Genomic DNA, 23,565 nt, shown 5'->3' with positions numbered 1-23,565 from the left:
TTGGTTTACATTTTTTTAAAATTCCGCAATTTATTGAAAATGTATTCTGGAATTTGTCAAAAATCTTTTTATCATTCCCCAACAATATTTAATAATGAAAAATATGCTTCTCTTTTAAAATAAAACCTCAACTGATCATGAAAATTAGAAATTCCTAATTAAGGTAATTTTTTTTTTTTCTGACCTCAAAGTGCTTTTTCAAAACGCAGTGCTGGAGATGGATATCGTTCATCCTTTCTTTTGGAAAAATATCAGCAAGTGTAAATGACGTACAATGCATAATTCAGTCATTTCATCTTTCCCTCTAGTTGCCATCAGCGGTTTATCCCCCCCCCTCCCTCCAACATAAGTAGCTTTAAAAGGTGAAATATAAACGCATCAACATTTTTTTTTTTTTTTTTTTTGTCCATAGCACTCAAGTATGTTTATACCTCCTTCCCTGTTTCAGGTGTTGTTCTGTCCATCAAATCACAGTTCAAAATTCCAAGATCAATGCTAAAATATCTCTTGTTTGCTTCGAAACTGCATGCTAATTAATACTTCCTGTAAGTTGTGTAAACTGTAAAAATGAAAGTACTTGACTGTTTCACTTGGGCCTGGATCGACTCCATCGTATGTTCTGGTAAGAAGTTATAATTACTGAAATCATTGCATCCGTATTTAGTATCAACAAAATAGAAAAAAATAAGACTTCTCTAATTATTGAAATGCAAATTATTTTAATCCTTAAAAATTGATATGAAAAATAGGTAAATTTGTGTGGTTGACAAAATAACGCTCACAGTTGTAAGAAAAGATTCTAAATTAAACTAATATTTACAAGAATTCGCTAAGAGAATTTCATTAAATTATGACTTGCATTTTTACAGAAATCGTTGAGTTGAATTGTTTAAATTAAATTGAATACGCTTTAAAAATAAAAATAAAAAAAAATTACAAGCTTCTTTTAAAATCTACTATTTTTTTCGAATTTTACATGTTTCTTTATCATCTGCAAAATTTGTCATGTTACTTGCTTTCATAAAATTTATTGCACTGAACGGATTTTTGAACTAGTCACTTCAATTTAGAATTTTTAAAAATGAATTTTAAAAATTTTCTTAAAAAGGAAGAAAGAGAAAGACGGACAGTGTTCATCGATTTCGATATTTGACTTGCGTCATCAAGCCAATAGGGAAAATAGGGATTTTAATCTAACTGCGCAGAATAAAATACCCACTTTTCACCAATAGTATGGAAGAGAGATTCCTGTATGTAGCGTTTGATCCCGTTTATCCATCACTATCCAGCTGAAAGGATATGGATACAGATGCTGATGCTGAGAGAGAGTAAATGATTAAATTAGCAAACTTTAGTAAAAAGGAGAAACTATGGCGGCTGTCCACCCGCAACCTCCTCAGGAATCTCTGCCTCCTGGCTGGGAATGTCGATTTGATCCACGAACTGGGAGACAGTAAGTTAATGTTCACATTAACATGCTCTAGCACATTTTAATGACAAGCGTCAATTTCATTGTGCTTTACATTTTCCAGATTACTAACCTGATGTTTGTTTACATTTTTAAAATGATATTTGCAAAATGTTTAAAATATATAGCAAGTGATATATGATACAATTTATAAAAATTTTCGATTTAATTTTCTCTTCTTCATTTTTTTATATACGTATTTTACAAATCTAATGTTATATTGCATTGATTTGCGAGAAAGGATTTATAAATTTCATTTGCATCTGCATTTGATTCTAAATTAAATTACTGTTATAAACAAATGTATTTTTTTATTTATTTGAACAGTATTTGAATTGTGCATTTCAAATACTGCTTTTTGTATCCAGATGCATTAGTTTTTTTTAATGTTATATGCTAATACAAATTATGGAAGTTATTTCCTGTTTATAATTTATGATTAAACAATGGTTTTCATTTAAAAATTAATTATTTATTATTGTCATTAAGAAATGATTAAGAATTTATTATTTGGGTTTGCGAATGGGCAATGTGATTTAACTATGCTAAGTAATCTTTTCATAATTTATTTATCATTTTTAGATCACAGTTTTAACTATAGTGTTTGAGTTTAGCATTATGATTTTTTTTAACAAATGATTGTTTGCTAATAAAATTTTTATATACTTTAATTACCTGTTTATTTATTATTAACATTCCTTTTTTATGTATCTAGTTATTTCTTGAATCATGTTGAGCATATAACAACATGGGAAGATCCTAGATTGAGGCCATCAACTCTTCAGCAGGTATTATATATTCCTTACCTTTACTATTTTTTCTTTCATTCACTGAACACTTTTTTTTAATGACTATCAGAAGTCAATAAATACATATTGCCCAAATTAATGCAAAGTATTCTATTTATTATTATATATTTTACTAATATTCTTTTGTTAGTTAGAAATATATGATGACACAAATTTTCAATGTTGTTATTGAATGCAATTCTTTTTTTTTAAATTGCTGTATTAAAAAGATAATCTTAGGCATTTTTTTATAATTATTTTACTTTGCATTTTAAATTTTAATTCAAAAGGAACCAAAAATTTTGATTTATTGTCGATCTTTATCTTTGTTTGCAAAATTTAAGTAAGTGGCTGAATTTACTTGACTATTCTTGTTTTAATTGATACACCATGATCCTATGAAGTTTAGAAAGAGTACAGTTTAATCATAATTTTTTCAAATGTAATCCTAATTTATAGGCTTATTGCATTGTTATTTATAATTTAATTTGTTATGTAGAATTTCATGTTTTATTATTCACTTGGATAGTATATAAAATTTAATTTGATAATATATAATTGTAATTTTTTTATATGCATTTCATCAAAATGAAAAGCAGCTAAACTGCTATATATTAAGGACTAATAATTTGTGATCTAGATATTTTTTGTTGCATTTATTTAACACAGTTCCAGAAAATAAAAATACTAAATAAGTGAATACATATTTGAGACAACATAATACATAATTTTAAATGTTACATAATGGTTATGTACCAATCCTAATACATGATTAAGACTTAATATTAAATAAATGTGTTAATAAATTGTGTATTATTCTATAATTTACATGCTGAAACTTAATATTTCTATTTTTCAGTGATAATAAAAGTAAAAATCACAAAAACTGCTTCAATTTTTTATTTATATATATTGATATGAAAATCAGATTTGGGTTAATTGATTTGTTATTAGCAGAAGAGTTGCAATATCTAATACAAAACAACAACAACAAAAAAAAAAGTTTTTGAACTTAAAAATATTAATTTATATCAATAATATTCTTTGCCTTTGACAAAAACATTTTTTTTTATTTTGATTGTGCTTAACTTATATCATAAATTTCTGTCTAAAAAGTAGATATTAAATTGCCATTATTTAATCACATTTTTTTATAATGTGTCTTTACAAAGAATTTTTTTTCAATAATTATAGCTTATATGCAGTCTGAATTTATTACCTTTGCCTTATCAACATATTATGCAACATAATGTATTACATGATTATTTCTGTATATGTGATGAAAATGTATAGATAAAAAGCAAATATGATATAAAGTTACAAAATGCAATATTATACTTAAAATGAAGTATATTTCAGAGAAATATAGTATATTTTGATTTACTATACTAATCTTATTAATAGACATATGTATTAAAAGAATTTATAATTTAATTACATCCCTTTCCCCCTCCCCCCCAAAACAAGCAAAAAATCTTACATTAAGACATTCTATAATTGAAGAAAAAAAAAAAAATTTTTTTTTGTAAGGATTTAAATTTCTTCAAAGTATTTTATGACTGAAATAATAATAATAATAAAAAAAACAACAAAAACCCATGCTGTTTGTGTTCAATTGGCAATAATAATTTATTACATAAAAATTCATTTTGTGAATATTCTTTTACACCTATCGAAACATTTATAAAATCTTCATAAATCATACTTCTCATAATTAAAATATTTTTTAGTTTAAGTGTAGATATGCATTTTATAAAAACACAAATATACAAAGATTGAGAAACATAATTCCCTGATACTTGTTTGCTCATTTACATTTTTGGTTTGCAAAACAAATATATTGATTGAATACAAAAGAAATGCAATTTAATTAAAATATGATTATCAGTTAATAAATTTAGAATAAAGGTGCATAAATTACTTTTCATAAACTATTCTAAGAAGAAAAATGTGTAAATAAAAATTTATTTGATAGGCATAATACAAGAATATAATGCAGGAATAAATGTTATCACAGTTTCATATTAAAGTCAGTTTCTTTGCTCTTTTACATTTTTGGATAATTACTATCTTTTATACTTTTTCACATTAATTTCTCTTTTATCTAATATCTTCATTGTTTGATTATAAAGCATTTCAATTCATAATTTTAAAATCTAAATCCCAAACTTTTAGAGATTAATGATAGCTAATTCAGAAAAGTTTAATGTGCTTTCATTAATGAATATTAATGATTGCATCGTATTAATATATTGCATGATGTTGGATTTACATTTGATGAAGCCCAAGCTATTCGAGATATGGGGCTTTTTGAGTGCATTCAAGTAATTTATTTAGTATATACAATACTTGCTCAGTTAGAAATTTTTTGCCTCTTCTCAAAAAAGTGATTACTTTGAGATATAATTTGTGTAACTTATATGTAAATTGACACTGATATTGTGACAAATTCAGTTATGATTTTTAACAGGTGTTTTATAGCTGTAAATTGTCAAACAGAAAATAATTTTAAAGTGCAATAAATTTATGTACACTGCAATTAAAATGCATTATTTGGTTATTTAGTAATGGGTAATGACATTAAATGATGAAGTGAGTTAAAGTGTGAAATAAATTTTATAATTCATCATATTTACTAACTATTTTCAAATAAGCTAATGATAGACTGTTAGATTGTAAAATAAAAACACAATTATTATTTGCAATAGTGAAGGTAAGTAGCATATAATAGTTGAAGCATGAGGTTTTATTTATTTATTTGCCTCGGTAATCATCAGTCAACTATTAAGGATAAATGGCAACATTTTTACTTTTTCTTTTTATTATCATATTTGGCTTAAAAAAAGGGACATGAATATACTAATATTTTATTCTTATGCTACAAGTTAAGATTAACTCTCAGAAAATTTATACCTCACAGTCATCCAACCTTTTGTTCCCAGTCACTATGCTGCTGAATTCTTTTCATGAGTTAACAAAGAGTTCTTTTAATTTTTAAAGATTTATTTATACAACCTTATCTTTTGTTATATCTTTTTTGACCATGTCACTTATTTAATATTTAAGTCAATTTAATATTTTGTATGTTAATTAAAAAATTAATTAATATAACTATGCAACTTAATTAGCTCATTATCAGAATGTAAATGCTTATTATACTTTCCTAAGAGTTATAGGCCATTTTTCTCTGAAATAACTTGTTAAACTTTAGAATACAAGCATATTTTATATTTTAATTGACTTCATTCGTTTCATAAAATAGCCGCTAATAATAAATTGTATATGTTTTGTTATTAATGCTTATGTATATAATTTGTCTAAAAAACACCTCACCTTAAACAAGAGATTAGAACTGAAAGAAATATTAATTATATAAATATAGTGAGTTTTTAAATCAAAATTTTCTTCTATTAGGAAATCAAAATTTTAAGAATTAAAATAATAATGTCATAACTATTAAATTAATATATTGCTTTTTTTTGCTATATTTCCTGTAAATTAATCTTGCTTTCAATCCTTCTTTTAACCTATTGATGCTCAGCATCCTATACATGGGATGCTTGCATTATTCATTTCTGTTAAATTTCATTTCTATGATAAAACTGGATATTTTCCACTGTTTCTTATGTTCCTTTTAAGAAGTAAATATGTATTTTCAGTTTCTTATATGATTTTCAATTAGCTTATACTGTCCATTAACCAGCTTTTGAAATCAAAGTGTTGTAATTTTGTTTTATTTCTTGCTTTGATTTAATTTTAAAGTAATGTGAGGAATTCAAAAGCAGTAATAATATATATTTTTTTACTATCTTACTAAATTTAAAATCTTTTAACATATATCCATAAAGCAATATTTAAAATGACTCTTTTTTGCATATTTTGATGCTTTTGTTTAGAATTTAGTTATTTCAATTAATTAATCAATTATTTTCAATCACTGTTGAAATATGCCAAAGTAAATGTTATGCATTTTGTTAAATTTCTCTAAAGGAATTGTTTCATCCACAATAATGTTTGGAATTATAATTGCTTTATCAGGTTATTTCTTTTATCTTGCATTATTTTCCCTGAATTCAATAATACAAAAATATTCATTACTTAATTTTCTTATTACCATGTGATAATAAAGCTATTTCTATTTTTAGAAATAATATTGTTCTAAATTTCTATTCATTTTTTGTTCATTTATATTAGTTAGAATTTTATCTTTTATTTATTTTCCCTAATTTATGTCAGTTTTGTATTGACAGTTTTGGCATGATTTGATGTTTTTCACACATTGCACTTCCCTTGACAAAATGCACTTAGTATCTAAAGTTTCTTTCGTTCATTACGATAGTAAGGGGGAAAAATAGTAATTGGACAATTGTGTCAATTGTCATTATAGATAAATTTTAGTTGCCTTGTTTAAAATTTATTTTGATTATTTTCATATTTTCAAAAGTAATTGTTTATCATTTTTATATGATTTTGTTTAGATTTATATAGATATGTTAATTTCAATGTAATTTATCTCTATATATTAAGATATTAATATAAGTTTGACATGGGGTCACATTCTTGAGTTCACAAACTTTTTAAATTCTCACAAGGTTAAAAAAATTGTGAAATTACTTAGAGAATGGGATAGTTTGTCTTTAGAAAAATGGATGTTCTGTATTTAGGTATACTTTTCAAATCAGTATTCAAGCACTAGGAAATATACTATATATATAAATTATTGTGAGTAATTTTTGGAAAATATTAATATGAAGAATTGCAGGAGTATTTTTGATTGTATTTTCTTAAAAGTTATTATATAATGAAAATCTGGCAATTCAGAATATTAAAATGAAAAATACATCTTACATATACTATATGTTAGCGATTCAAAAAGCATAGTTGAAAATAAATTTAAAAAATTGCATTTCACTTCATCATTTCTTAAAATTATTCATTATTTTTTTTACCTTTTAAAAACCATATTTTATTTTTAGGGTGTTAAAGTTATCATTCTGAGAGTTGAAGCATTTATATTTTTCTATGCAAAAACTGATAGTAAAAAAAAAAAAAAAAAAAAAAAAAAAATCTAGAAAGATATTAAATTTATGTTTCAGAAACTTCAGATTTCACATAGATAAAAATTGGACATTTAAATGATATCTGCTTCATAATCATTCCTGGATTAGATTGTTATAAAATTTAATTTCATATGAAAAATTTAAATAATTAAATTAAAGGAAATATATATTAGGCATACATATATATAATATAAAATAAATATAATAATGCAAACAAAAAAGAACATTTTTCTTTGCATCCCTGGAATTTCATATTTGAGTAAAGGTAACCCAACAAAATTGATCATCAAAAAAATGTGAGGAGAATATTGAAATAGATTGAGCTTTCTTTATTTAATCTTTAATTCAATTTCTTTAGGATCAGGAGCATTTCCATCAAATTAAAAACACACATACTTCTTTCTTCATAAATATTTTTAGAATTTTTCTTAATACAACTTAAAAGAAATTAACATGGACAAGACTGCTTTAAATTGTTTTGAGTATAACAACTTGAAGTGAACATTAAATATAACATTAAGTAGATTATTCAACATGAAAACATTATGTTGCTCATTCAGTGTAAAAATTTATTTTATAATTTTTCTGTTTTTACTTATATTTTAATTCTTTATTAGTTAATCTATATGAATTGGTTATATGATAATCTATATGAATTGGTTATATGATAATCTATATGAATTAGATAATCTATATTTTCAGAATTTTCTATTACTTCTTTGTTAAATTCTTTTTGTATTGCTTTCTAAAACTGTACTCTGTTAGAGTAAATCTCAAATATTTTAATGAAAATTGCATCCTCTGTGAATGGATAAATTTGCATTGGTTAGTTATAAAATATCTTAAGAGTTAAATAATGTTTTAAATACATTAAAATTTGACATAGTTATCTGTAAAAGGTTGGTGTACAGGCTTTAAAAAATCAATATAGAAGTGGATTATGAAATTAATTGTAAAAATTCACCCTGAAAATGCATAGAAAATTGTTTAGCAAATAAAAGTATATCTGTATAAAGAAATGGAAGATGATTAGATTTATTAAGTTAAAATGCCATTGGCATGAACTAAATATGTCTCACAAATGTTTTTAACAATTACTTCTTTTGAAGAAATGCTTTATTTTATAGTATAGGTGTTGATTAAATGAAGAAATAAGGAGGGCTTGACTAAATAAGCACAATTTTATGTGCTTGTAAATAATTATTAATATTAAAAAAATTTGGTTAATTTTTACAAATTTGACAAAAATTTTGCTGGATTATATATTCAAAAAAAAAAAAAAAAATCAAATGTGTATTTGAGAATTTAATTTTGGATGATAGCTTGTGAATAATTTATCATCTATATCAAATTCTGTATATTTCCTTTAATCATTCTTTGTGGACTACCCTCTTTAAAATAAATGAATAATTTATGATAATTCATATCAGGAATAAAATGACAACAAACATTACTTTATTGTAATACAATACCATTTGTCTGCATTTAACTTTTGAAAATATGGAAAAGGAATTTCAGTTCACCTAATACAAACAATTAACTATCGATATTTCCATTGAGGAAAAATATATATTTGTGGAAAATGAATTTGATATCTTTGAATTAGATAGAAAATACAGCTTATCTTTGTGAATTGGGTTTGTTCTTATGCCAAGTTTTCTTAACATTTGCTAAAAAAAAATATTTCATTGAAAGTACTATTTAGTTATTATTTTAGTTGATTATTGTTAAATAGTTTTTATTAAATTTTTAAAACCATTATCAAGTTTGTCTTACGTTTTAGTTTTTGGTTTTACTATTTTTTAATTTAAATTTTTTTATTTCCCATACTGACTTAGCTTGCCCAAAGGGTGCAAAGTTTATTTAGTACGTTTTCTGGATTTCATTATTTGTGTTGCAATAAGTAATATTCGTAATTCTGATTTATATGTTTTTATTTTTTTACCAATAATTTAATGACATAATTTTTTTTCCATTTAAAAAGTGTATGATTCGTTTCTTGAATTTGTTTCGTTGAAATTCTTAGAGGATTATGTAAGGACTTGATAATTTAAAACAGATCTCTTTCACTGCACTTTATATAGTGGAAAAATGATTTCAATAATTGAATTTTGAGATATTTTCAATATATTTATGTCCTGTGCTTAAAATTTTATTTAAATAATCATATTCATATTAAATTAATTCTTATTTTTAAATGATACATCAGAATTTTGAAAATTATGAATATAAAAACTTCATTTGAAATAACAATTAAAAAAAAGTAAATAGCCCTTTAACACACAGTTTATATAAAAGAAAAGAACTTTCTGCTGTATCATTTAATTATTTTTTATGAAGACATTAATTTTAATTTATTACTGTGATGGCATAAAAGTTGCATATTAGCGACAAAAGTATGTACAAACAGATAGATTTATGGTAAATATATCATTAACTCATTGATTTTTTTTTTTTTTTGAAGAAGTCCTATAAACACCAAATGTGAAATTTTAGTTCGTTATTGATTTAAAAACTGAATGATACATCAAGAAACAAGATCAGATAATGTCATAAATATTTGCTTTAACTAATAATTAATGTTTAATACATTAATTGTTAATTTTGTAGAAAGAAGAGAAATAAATAAATAAATATAACTAAACATTTAATTTTCCATCCTAAATAAATAATTTTTTATGTTTATAATAAAAAGTTGAATTATCAAACTACTAAAAAGCATTATTTTTGAGTGATATATTTCAAAAATAAAAGCAAACATTATGAAATAGTTTAGTATTTAATTTTTACATTCTGAGAAGTGATCTTTTAAAGAAAAGAATTACATTTTTCCAATGACTCTTTTTATCTTATTTTGCATTTTCAATATTTTTGCAAAAGTTTATTATGAGTTTTGTTATGTTATATGTTAACACTTAGTGTATTTCATATTTCTTGTTTTTGGTTATTCTCCTTTACCATTTAACCAACATTTTTTTTTAACTGCAACCACAAAAAGTTTCAAACTTCCCCCTTGTGAGTTATTTTCCGTTGTTTATATGTCTCTCCCAGGGTTCTTATGCAAAGTATTATCTCTATGGAACAGGAAGACCAACTACAGGACAAGTCAAGGTGAACATATTCTCCCCGTGTGCATGCATTTTATCCATATCTGATTATTGTATTATTTGTTACCCCCGTTAAGCATGAATTATTTTTTATTCATTTCAGTGCATCCAATCATGTAGAAGGTGTACAACATTTTTACTTTTTTTCATTTCGGGCTTTAGAAAGTTTTTACTTTCGTTTTAAAGAAATTATGATATGGATATTGTGTATATTTTATTTGGGAACATATTTTTATGGTTTATTATGTATTATTATTTTCAATAGAAGTAATTGAAGTGAATGTGATTGTTTGATATGTATGCATGTTTGCATCTAAGTTGTGTTGTTGGTAATTTTTATTATTTTTTTGAGTTATTAAAACAATTTTACCCTGTGAAAAATTTTAATATTCCTTTTTTAGATTGAAATATATTTCAACATTATACAAAATGAACTGACCATTTAAAATGAAATGTATTTCAAATTTAACACAATGCAAAACATTAAATATAATAAATTATATATTATTTATATAAAAGGTTTATAATTTTACTTTGTTTAGGAAATAGTGTAATATATATATATATATATATATATATAATGTTCAGGGCTTATCAAAAGTAAGAGGAACATGTTAATGTATTGAAATGTTAACATAATAAAGACAAGTAACTTTAAAGTTATTTGCTTAATTTCATTTTACATGTCTTTTCATTTTTGTATTTTTTAAAAACAATTATTTATTTTATTTATTGCTGCTAAATGAAATAAGTATTTTTCAGACATTAAAATAAAAATCTATTTGATTTTGAACAATATATGCAATCTTTGAAATGCACAGTTTTTAGAATTTATTTATTATTAGCAATTTAAAACTAACTATTTCCTTCTAATCTGCTTTATAAAAATTTACTCAGGTACAATTTTTGTAACAGTTTTCATAGCTGTAACATGCAATCTAAAAGCTCTGTTTTATTGTTTATTTTATTTAAAAATATTCTTATAAATGGTAAGCTAACTATTCTATGAAATTAAAAAAAAAAGTTATAATAAAAAAAACTTTTCTTTAAGATATATATGTAATACCATTTTTTTCTGTACTTATTTGTACAGAGAAAAACAGCCTTATTTATGTGCTACTTATTGTAGAATATAGACTTTGAGAATTCTTGCTAAAATTTCGAAGTAAAAAGGCACGGTAATAAAATAATCCGCATATCCAAGATTTTAGTCAAGTTTAAATCTGAAAAATTTTTATTTCATTTTTATCCGTTTAATTTTTTTTTTCTTATATGAAACTGAATAAAGTAGTTTTGTGAAATCTTCTTACTAAATTAAATTTTAATGCCATTATTCTATTCTACAAATCTTTAGAATATAAGCAATATCCTGAAAATTGAATTTTGATTTTAATTACTAAGGCTATAGTAACATGTCAGGCTAGGAAAAGATATCGAATGGCCATCTATGAAATGTGATCTAAAATTAATTTTGAATTTAAAGCACTTTTTATGTTTATGTATTAACTTATTAAATATTCAGATTTTTTTTAAAAATTAAAATATAATATAAACTTTTCTCTCAAGACTTATTTTTCACTTGATTAAATTATCAGAAAAGCATTTTTTTCTTTCAAATCTAGAAAAGCTATTACAAATATTTGATCTGCAATAATTTCAAATTTGTAAATGTGGTCATAATGGCACTAGATTCAAATTAAAATGTTTTTGCTAAAAGATAACTACAATATTTTAAGTTAGAAATATGCTTACTGGCAAAATGGAAAGAAAAGGGGGTAAAAAAAAAACCTGTTGATTTTCTTCACAAGTTTGAATTTTATATTATTTTAAATAAACTGTAAGTTATAAAATTAAATTTTTTAAAATTAATATTATGCTTAATAGTTCTTGTAGTTGAGAATTAAATAGATCTCTTAAATTATTTATTGTCAATTCAAGATATTCTAAAAAAAAAAAAAATTAATTTCATTAAGGAATAATTTAACCATCCAGATATAATATTTCTTTATGTTAGGAAAATTTCTGAAATTCCATATTGTAAATATATTGACCAAAATTCTGTTCCATTTACAAATAGCATATCTTTATATATAAGAAATAAATGCATAAAAAGGAGAAAATCAGCCATAAAGTATTAATCAATTTTTATGATTTTTTTTCCTATTTAATCTTATGAAGCAGCATTATGCTTTTATTAAATGGGCAGTGAACTGCTCTTTTAATGATCTCATTCAGTGAAGCAATCAATGCAAAAAGTATTTAAAAAAAAAAGTATCTTTTATTTGATTCATTCATCATGAAAAAAATCTAATTTTTTATATTTTTGAGTTTTAGTTATAATAATATTATTATATATGTGTATAATATATTAATTTGTTGTCTTACTATTGATGCATTATTTCACTTTGTACTTTCAAGATTCAAAATTTGAATTTTTATAGATTAAATGTAAATAATTCATGTCATTCTTTTCTGTAACAATCTTAGGCCTATCCACCATATTATGGATCTGGTAACTATTCCATTAATGTTACTTCACCACCTCCTCCTCCACCACCACCTGTTGGTTCCCCACCTCCTAATCAGATGACAAATGTGAGATGCGTTGAGGAAGAATACGCTGTAAGGATTTTTTAATTTTAAAATATTTTTTTGTTCTTATAATTTTAATTATTTTTATACTAAAATAAAACTATATTACATTTCTGTAAAAGCATAAAATTATCATTCCTACAATTTTTATACTAAAAACTTTAATTGATTTTAATTTATTACAAATTTATAGTACTTATTATATGAGTTCAAAATTATTGAAATTTCAAAAAGTATGTTTGTTGCGATGTTTTAAGATAAATTTTGAAAATCCTGACGGAATTATATGAAACAAAATGTTTAAAGGAAATTTATATGTAAATCAAAAAAGTCTCGTAAGGATTTTTTTTATGAGGGAGAAATTTCAAATTACATAACCTTAAATTTTGTTATGAATCTTAAATATTCCTGAATATGGCAATGTTGTGATGTTTCAGAGTTCTGTGGTATAATAAATTGATCACAAAGCACCTCTGCATCAGAATTTGGAATAGCAACTTATTATTTGTAGGTTTGAAGAATATTCCTGAATAGTGAAATTCCTTTATTACAATAAATTTTTTTGAATATAATTTTTATGGAAAAAATTAGAGTATTCTTAATTTTTTTGTGCAATTGTGTGTGTGTTTTAGATGCTTCAATCTTGTATTTACTAAACAATTTTATTTATATGTGTATACAACTGTCACTCTTTATGTGCATTGCTTTTTTTATGATATATGCTGAAACTCTTGCTTGTCTTTTGCTATTACTAGGTTTCTCGTGGAGGCTATTATACACCTCGTTTTCATACTCAGGTGATCATGCATTTTAAGATTTTCTGAATTGCCTTGTATTATTGGCCGTATGTATTTCATAATTTCATACATTGCAAAATTTATCAACTGCTTTTGTTTCTTTTATTGCTGATTTATCTGCTTTGCTAAAATTACTTTATGGTGTTTTATATATATTATTTATTTAAATAAATATTCAACATAGTAAATAATTACTATTTGTATTTATATTTCCAATTTGTAGTTCATAAACATAAGATTGCAACTAAGCTTCATTATTACATCTTATGATTGCAGCTTTGAAATATTTTTCTGCTTTCATTATAAAGTGATTCAAATAATTTTTATATAAATCAATGTAGTAAAAATTTTTTAAACAAATTGTATTCATAATATTTCTTTCATTTAATTTTTCAAAAATATTATACTAATTATAAATTTATATTATATATTTTTCAAGGATTTTGTTTTTTGTTTTTACGTACAAGTTTAACTAGGATTTCGTTTTTTTCTTTTATCTTGTAAGTTAGGTTATTTTTTAAACCTTATCACTCACAAACCTATTTTATCGGCAAAATTATTCCATCTTAGTGCTTGGATATATAAAAATGTTTTTTTTTTTTTTGTAGTAAAATGCATGGGAGAGGGCATTAAAGCATTAAGTAATGATAAATAAAAATGAGCTAGTTAAATATATTTATTTTAAAACTTTAATGAAATTCTTGCAGTTAAGATAGTCTACTATATTACTTTTGAAAAGCAATGTTTGAATTTGTAACACATATCAATGCCTTAGTATTCTTGTGATGCCAAATTTCATGCATGTAGTCCCATGTAGGTCTCATTAAAAGCTATGCTGACACTATATTTGCTTTACTCATTACTTAACAATTTACTTTTACAGAAGAAACCAGGATTTTTTTTGCATGCCAAAGCTTGTTTGATATAATTTTATGATTTTGCACACATATGATACCTGTAAAATAATATCTTTTTTGCAATCAATTTTTTAAAAAGAGTTTGTTAACAAAATAAAATTTTGGTAAAACTTAAAAAAGGCACTTTTCTAAAAAAAAAGTATTACAATGGAGCTTATTTAATTATGTGCTGATGGGACTATAATAAAGATTTCATTTATCCTAAAAGAAAAAAAAAAAAAAAACTAGAAATGATAGTGAAGATTTATTTTAAATATTTAACAGTTTTAAATTAAAAGTTAAAAAAAAATGGTAATAGTTTTAATAATAATTCTAGTTTTATCTTCTTAATCATTTTACAATTTCTCAGTCGGGCATCAAATTATAATTTCTAGAACATAAAAATAAAATTAAATCATTTAAAGATACTATAATTCATTATAAAACTTACACATAATTCATAAATGCTTAAAATATTCCATGGTTACTTTATTAAATGAGTATGACTGAGTATTTCCTAAAGGAAGAATAATCTAATTAGATATTAAAAAAAACAATTAAGATGTTGAAACTGTTATATAAATAAACAGTTTTAATTAAGGATTAAAAATTTAAAAAAATAGTTCGTTTTTTGTATTATTTTTAATTTTTACATAATAGATAATCAATAAATAATCTAAATAAATTTAATGATGATGATTATAATCAATTTTTTAACTAAATTTAAGAGCAATTATTTTAATAACTAACTAACTAACATTTTTATTGTACAGCAATAAAGTCCTTCAGTGAATTAAAACCCTGAAAAATTTATTCACTTAGAATCATTGAAGACAGAAAGTTTGGAAGTAATTCAGAAATGAAAACAGTTTTTTACACTTTTTAGTTTTTACTTTGAGTTAATCTAACTAAATTCGAATTACTGAGAAAACGAATTAAAAATATCCAAATTAACCAAATGCGCGGTAACCAGGTTCGTCTCTAAAACACTGTACAAGTTGTTTCCCAGCAAAGATACTCTTCATACAGTAAAATTTAATTTATTTGTCATAATGTACCTGAAAGTTGTAAGCAAAAAATTTGTTTTGATGTTTTGTAAATGAAATAAATAAATTATTTATGTGAATAAATTTGCTTACTAATAGGACCTTTATAACTTTGAATGTATCCGTTATTTCTAATAATTATAAAAATGATGAAAGTTAAAAAAAAAAAGGTAAACTAAAAAATATATATATATATATATATACATGCTATGCTCAGTGGGATGGGCCAAATATCTTTCAAAATGAAATAATTATTGATTAAAAATAATGATTTTTTAATTAATAATAAACTGATTTAAATTAGATTTTAAAATATACTTAAACAATGATAGTATTTTTAATGTCTTTATTTTTTTATTTTAATTGTTTTAATCTAGAAAAAATTTAGAAGTATTTATTCATGCATTTACATTATAATTTTATTATTTTTGAATATATAAATGTGACTTTCATGTAATAGTTAGTGAACTTTAACATCATCATTTCTTGCTTATTATTTGTTAATATATATTTAGGGTGGATACATGCCTCATTATGGGAGTCCAAAAACACCATACAGGTTTAAGGTAAATTTTGCTTTTACATCACTTAGACGAATATTAAATTGAATAAAAAGAATCTTATTACTTTTGATATATTCAATATTGTATGTTGTAAAATTTATTTATTTACATCATATTTGATTTGTATTGTTGCTGAGCATCCCAAAGAATTTTTAACTTAGTTACAAATAAATCATGTAAAATATATCATGGCTCATTTATTGTTAAGAAGCTCATGTTTGTAGCTATATACTAAGGGAGTGAACTAAGATACTCTGAATTCAAGAGTGAATTTAGTTGTTACTTTTCAGCTGATAGCTGGTTAGTTTATGCAATTTAATTTGCAACTTTGATTATGAATCAGGTTTTCAGCATAGTATCTATAATCAATTGCTCAGTCTGGCATTGTTCAACTGAAATTATCTTAAGGTCAGTCTGCAGAAATAGACCTGATATTCATTCATTTTATGTATTAATCTAGAATATCATTCATCCATTAAAAAAATTAATCATGCATTAAAAAAAATTGATCATGAGGCATGTAAGAGGAACTCAAAAAAGAGGAGATATTCTTTAAAACCATACCCTAATAAAGCAACAATTGTTTATGACTAGCAGTGAGATTCTTTGCCATTTAGGGACCAGCAATGATATATGACTCTTTAAGTTATATATTTTTTGCTCCTCAAATTTCTAATCCATGATGAAATTTCAGCAAGAAAACTCTGTGCAAGTAGATGAGCGCATACTCATGAAATTGTGTGTACAATTCCCTACAGTTGAAGAAGGACACATCTGGCAGCTTCTTAAGCAGTAAGTTTCACTGATAAAATAAATGTGTTTATAAATCTTTTAAACTTTCATTTTGAAAGATTTTTCTATCAATCATGCCCTCTCTCAATATACTTAATTTATTATAAAGATTATCTAGACTTATTTTCTTAAAATATACCAGGAAAAAAAAAAAGAAATCTGCAATGAATTTAAAATGGAATTAATGGAGAAATCAATAATTAAATTGCTTTAAAAAAGGCCCTGTCGTTTATTATTATTTAATTTGATTATATTTCTGAATTTTAAGGTTGCTCGATGGAGCATTTTAGACGATCAAATGCTTAGATTTTCTCATATGAAGATTTCATTATAAATTATTATTAAAAAAGTAAAAAAAAAAGCATTCCTTTAGTCTGCTGTAGGAAGAGATATAACTAAAATTGCATATGCAGTTTTTTTTTTAAGTTTGAATTTTGTACATTGCTTTTTATTTGTATATTAAATAAAATTGTTATGTATATGTAGAATGCACTTATAGTTGAAATAAAGGAACTTTTTTTTTTTCGAACTTTGGATAGTATATTTACTGTTATCATTCACTTTGTAATGATCACTTAGTCCGTATAGTTTTGCTTGGAAAATATTTAAAGCAAATTTCATTCTTTTTATTTTTAGTTACATCTTATTGACCTCCCCCCTTTTCTTGATGAAAATAAATTGATTTTGATTTGTATTTAAATCATTAGAGATGAATAAAAATTGAGCTCTAAGGTATTTGTTGACACATCAGATGTCACCATAGTATCTGGAGATATTTTTTCTATCATTTATTTTAATTATTTTTGCATAGTTCTTATTTCCTTGTTATTTCAAATTTTTATTAGTTATAATAAAAATTAACTAGCCTTAATTCTCCCAAAGACTATTTCAAATAGGCAGGTATATAAAAAGTTGTGGTTTTTCTTTTATTTTTGCATAAAATTACTGCTATAGTTTTGTTTTTTTAAATCATTTTTCTAGTAATCTAATACTGTAATAGTTTTCCTTTCCATTTTAATTTTATTTATGATAGAAAAAAACATCTCATAATATTTTTGTATTATCTCCTTGTATTCAAATGAGAACATACAAATTCATGTATAAATTATATTTAATTTTAACATTTATAATAAATTATGTACATTAATTTTTCATGATATAGAAGTAATAATAAAATATAATAGAATTAATCTCTTAAATTTACAAGAAGATCTGTTCCATTCTTTATGTATAATTATTATGCTTTTAATATTTTAAAATGCATAAATAAATAAATCTTATTATTTTACAAGTAGAATATATGCATTGTGTGCTTTTTAATAAGGTGCTTTGTTTAATTTTATTTTGGTTATATTATATAGGTATCACAATCGAGAAAATGTAGTAGTGAGTGCGCTTCTGGCTGATGGGCAGCCTAGAGCTCAAACTCATTCTGTGGAGCTGACTCCTAAATTACAGAAGGTATTAGTTTTTGCTTTTGTTTTTAAATGAAAGAAATAATGATGCTTTAAAGTATGATAATGGGTTTTAATTATTTTATAATTATGTTTCCATTCTTACATTAGATATTATTTAAAAAAAGATATTACATTTGATAAACATGATTATTAACTAATACATCCTTTATATATATTAAAAAATGTCGTAGTTGGCACTAAGTATTTGTCATTTCTTTTCTTTTTCACATTTTCACATAATGGTGTTAATTTTTATGCTTATTCTGATTGAATTTAGATTGCACATTTTATTTTGCTTCTATTAATTTCTTGTCAATTGGATAGAACTATTCATGCTGATATAAATTTGTATTGATTTAATTTGTAAGGCTAGAACATGAATTTGATATATCACATTATAATTTTCCTGTTTAGACCATGCAAATCAAAATTGTATTTCTTTGCATATGTCAGTTTTTGAATCAGTGGTTATTTTAGGCTTTTATTATATGAAAAAGTACATCAAATTGTTGACATAATACATATTTATTTCCCCCCTATTTTTAATTGTAGTTAGGTTTAATTAAATTGTTATAATGACTATCGAATTATATATTTTCATAATGATAATTACCAAATTAAAACTGTAATCTAAATTATTAAAAAATTGCCTTGATTAATTATTGATATTTTCTCACTTAAGATTATTTTTTTATTTTTTAGATAGTTAATTTTTGAATCTTTTAAATGTAACTGAAAACTCTATTTATCTTTTTTTCAATGGTTAAGATCAAAAATTTTCAAAATTTGTATATTTGTGGAACATTTATGCCTTTTTATTTAGAATTTGGACTTTAATGTAAATAATTTCAATTTTGTTCATTTTCAATGACTAGAATATTTTTTTAATGTTTGAATTATTTTTAGTTTTTTAAAAAGTGATATTTTTTAGTTTTTAATAATTTATGGCTTAGTATGTTTTATTTTATTTTATTACTTTAACATGCTATATTATATTTTATTTTTTAGTGTGAACCAATTAATATTTAATCTTAAGATAGATCCTTTTATGATATATTTTAAGATGATACAAAGATTAAGAAATGACTTTTAAAGCTTTACATTCCCTTGTTTTTCAGAGTGAGATGCAGACTACTCAAATAGATGAAGCTTTACTATATAAACTTCGAAATTACTTCCCAGCTGCTGATCCAGAACACATACGCAATCTATTGAGGATGTAAGTAATGTATGTTTATTGTTAAGGGTATCAGCTTGTCAACTTAGATATGAGCAATTCTGAAAAACAAGTTTTAAGTATAGTGTCTTTAATTTCTGTTTAACCATAATTCTTGCACTTAATCAACAGATGCTAAATGTTGGTCAATTCAATTGGTATTGTTGGTCAATGTTTTGAATCAGAATGATTTCGTATGTACTTAAATTACTCCATCCCAAGTCCAAATTATGTTTATTTTCCTCTCTGGAAAAGAATTATTTTGATCAGAAAAAATCTATGTTGATAATTGATTAAAAAATCTAGGTTAAGAAAAATTTAACATTTGTATAATAAACAAGAAGGTTTTTTTTTTTTCTTGGGAATAACAAAAATAAATTATTAAAAAATAAAGCTAAAAAAAACACTCAGAGAAAAGGGAGCAGGGAAAGACATAAAGAGCTTGGAAGAATGCCATTTTCTGATTTTCCTTTTGATTAAAGATAAGCTGTGAGCCCTACTACTGTCTCAAAAAGGACATTTAGTGTGACTTTTTAAAAATTTATTCATTATTTAACTATTTAAACTATGCACTTTTAGTCTGAGATTTAAATGATTCTGAACTTACTGAGAGCTATTCTAAGCATTCTTTTGATTTTAGATGAGATTTGCAGAATGTCAGCAACTTTCTGCAAGATAATTACTGTTATAAGATGTGATTAATAAATGACTTTTATTCTTAATTGTTTAAGATATTAAAATTTTAGTAAGAATAAGTCAGCAAAATATAAAGAAAATAAGTTAAAAATCTACATATAAAGAAAAAAATGTCATTTGAAGAGTATTGCAAGCTTATCAGATACAATGAATAAATTAGATTAATACATTGATATCATATGATTAATACATTGATCAATGATTAATTGAATCAATTGATATCAATGATTAATTGAATCAATTGATATCAATGATTAATTGAATCAATTGATATCAATGATTAATACATTATTTGCATTTTATATGATAAATTAATATTGTTTTAATTAAAATTAGCAAAGGAATAAAACAACTTAAATCATTTGATGAAACATGATAAATTTTTTAATGTGAGAAAAATCGAATTTCACTGTAAAATTAAAATGAGATAAAGTAAATTCTATTTTAAGAAAAATCAAGAAGTATTGTTTACATTTTAAGTAAATATTTTCTTTCTAAGTTCATTTCATTGATATGCAAGTATTCTTTCTCATTTTAGAAAAAGAATGCTTTATTCCAGTTGCTGTGGATTTTTCAGTAATTGTCTTAATGTTTAAAGAGTATTAGTAAACATGATATTTGATGAATATCACAATCACACTTTCATTGAATATTTCCTTTAAAATAATTCAAAGATTGTCTATGAATACAAATATTTTATGAAATTTAATCTGCTTTTAATTTATGAAAAAAATTACAAACTAGCAAATTGATTAAATTTGAATGGCAAAAAGGTAAAGTTGATATTTTTTAAAATTAAAAAGATAAAATTCAGGTCAATTTGAATAAATTTTAAATAATTTTTTGTAAAGTTCTTCATATGTTAAGTTAAAAAAAATTCTGTTCATCAGGGAAATAGTAAATGTTTGAATACATACCAATTGCCCATATGCTTTTATTTGTTTCTGGTACACACAATTAGAAGAGTTTTTAATGAAATTATTTCATATTTCTACTTGTCTAATAATTAGTCTACTGGTGACAATATGTAGTAAAAAGGAACCATACTGTGAGTATTATGTGAACATGAGAAACATATGTAATATATGAGAGAATTTAATAATCTTTTGATTTTTAATGCTCTGTTATAGATATAACAATCAAGAGCATGAGGCAATAGCAGCTTTGGTAGCTGGCAATAGAGGCTACAATAGCCGTCATCAGAGTCCTCACCCAAGTTCGCCAAAAATGAAGCTGAGATATTTGAAGCTTGTTTTTCCTGAATGTGATGAAGCTGTGTTGTTTGATGTCCTGAATAAGTAATTATAATTTTTATTAGATTATGTTTATTTATTTTTCATTGAGTGATTTCTTAAAATTTTTCAGTTTTTTTTTTTGCAGTTGTTAAATGCATATTTTGCAAAATATTATATACATGTATGTATTTTGATTCAGAATATATTCAAAATCTTCAGTAACTTGTCAAATTACCATACATTTCATTTTTTAAAATGATTTTTGATAGTAGTTGTAAATATTATGTATTATAATGATATGGCTAATATGTATTTTAATTACTTATATTTTCTTTACTGAATATTTTGAAATTACTAGCAGTGATATATGCAGTACATGGTAATACATATCTAAAGTAGTTATTTTTTAATATGTAATTTATTAGTGTAGTTAGTTTAGTTTGAAATAATAGAGATCTGTGCCATCTGCTAAATAAGCAGGAAAGGAAATCTCTTTAAATGATAGCTTTATTCTTCTTTTTCGTGGCTAGCCAGAATTTCCATTTTTTAGTAGCTATTAATTTTTTTTTTTTTTTGAAATCTATGAGTAGGAATTCAATTAATACATCAAAATAGGACGGAAATAAAAAAAAAGATACCATAAGTACATTTTCATAATTTATAAAGCCTCAAAAAGAATAGCTCCGAAATCTAGCTGATGTTGCATGATTTTATATGATATTGCAGCTGAATGTAGGATAGTTTAAATGACAAAATTTAGATCTTGAGAAGTATGGGAAAACCAAACTCTATTCAAATCAGATGTTAAAATGAAATTTTTATTCAAGTACATTAAAAATAGTTAATTTTAAGAATGTGGATAAATTGAATTCTGTATATATATATATGTTACGGCCAAAGCCCGAAATGCGGCCAGTTCGCGAATTGGCCGGCCAATTCGCGAACTGGCCAAGAGGTTTGGCCAAAGTCCGAAATACTTGCAATTAATGTTGTATTTTCTACTTTGGCTGGCCATTTCGCGAAGTGGCCGGGCATCCTTGGCCAAAGCCCGAAGTGATAATCTATACTTATAAATACAGCTCAATGCATGTTTGTGCGCGCGCGCGCGCGCGTGTGTGTGTGTATGTTGGCGCTCTATAGTGAAACCGTTTGACAGTTATCAAATTTGGCATATATATACCTTGGAGGTCAAAAATGTGCACCCTGCAGCGATTTTTTTAAATTTTTAATTAGAATTTTAATTAGAAATTAAGCGTAATTTCGGCGTTTTGTCGCTATAACCAGAAAATATTACAGCACAAAATCGATTTTTGCATCAAATTAAAGCTTTTTTTTAATTAAAGCTTAAAATTTAATTTATAAATTATGCTTAGATTAAATTATGCTAAAATTTAATCTGCACGAGCACGTCAAATTAAAAAAAAAATATCTTTTATCAACGTGTTGCCATCACATTGATAGAAGTTTAAATTAAAAAATAAATCAACTATTATTGCAAATTTAATAAACAAAATTGTCATTTTCTGCAGGTGTCTGTATAAAATGAAAAAAAAAAAAAAAGTGAAATAAGATATTTTCTGTAAAGTAAAAGGAGGAAACGTTTTCTATGAGCTTTGACAATACCTATATTATTAATTCAATAAAACAATTTAATTTAAGGCGAACATAGTTTAATATACTTAGGATAATCATTCTAATCAGCTACCATCAGCTAATTTGGGGCATACATTTGCTAACAAAATGGTCTAAATTAACTAAATAATTATATTTAATATAACTTTAGTCAATAAATGCTCCGATGAATCAGGAATTTTAAATTTTTACATAGGTCCTCTGCCCTTTGAATTATATT

The 23,565-nt window shown here is 23.9% G+C and overlaps 1 protein-coding gene across 2 annotated transcripts in view; it reads left to right on the top strand.

The window, feature by feature from the left end:
• Positions 1 to 1,274: 1,274 nt before the first annotated feature.
• The window catches only part of LOC129969136 (uncharacterized), a 35,811-nt gene continuing 13,520 nt past the window's right edge, over positions 1,275 to 23,565 (top strand). For both annotated transcript variants that reach the window (XM_056083559.1, XM_056083558.1), the window contains exons 1-9: positions 1,275 to 1,453; positions 2,184 to 2,256; positions 12,911 to 13,045; positions 13,771 to 13,812; positions 16,270 to 16,320; positions 17,012 to 17,109; positions 18,471 to 18,570; positions 19,685 to 19,785; positions 21,609 to 21,776. In XM_056083559.1, coding sequence (XP_055939534.1) covers positions 1,371 to 1,453; positions 2,184 to 2,256; positions 12,911 to 13,045; positions 13,771 to 13,812; positions 16,270 to 16,320; positions 17,012 to 17,109; positions 18,471 to 18,570; positions 19,685 to 19,785; positions 21,609 to 21,776 — 851 coding nt within the window. In that variant the 5' untranslated portion in view covers positions 1,275 to 1,370. The remainder of the gene's footprint in view (positions 1,454 to 2,183; positions 2,257 to 12,910; positions 13,046 to 13,770; positions 13,813 to 16,269; positions 16,321 to 17,011; positions 17,110 to 18,470; positions 18,571 to 19,684; positions 19,786 to 21,608; positions 21,777 to 23,565) is intronic.

The sequence above is a fragment of the Argiope bruennichi genome, chromosome 5 (genome assembly GCF_947563725.1).
Source record: "Argiope bruennichi chromosome 5, qqArgBrue1.1, whole genome shotgun sequence".
Classification (NCBI taxonomy): Eukaryota; Metazoa; Arthropoda; class Arachnida; order Araneae; family Araneidae; genus Argiope; species Argiope bruennichi.
This window is presented reverse-complemented; position numbering and strand designations above follow the sequence as displayed.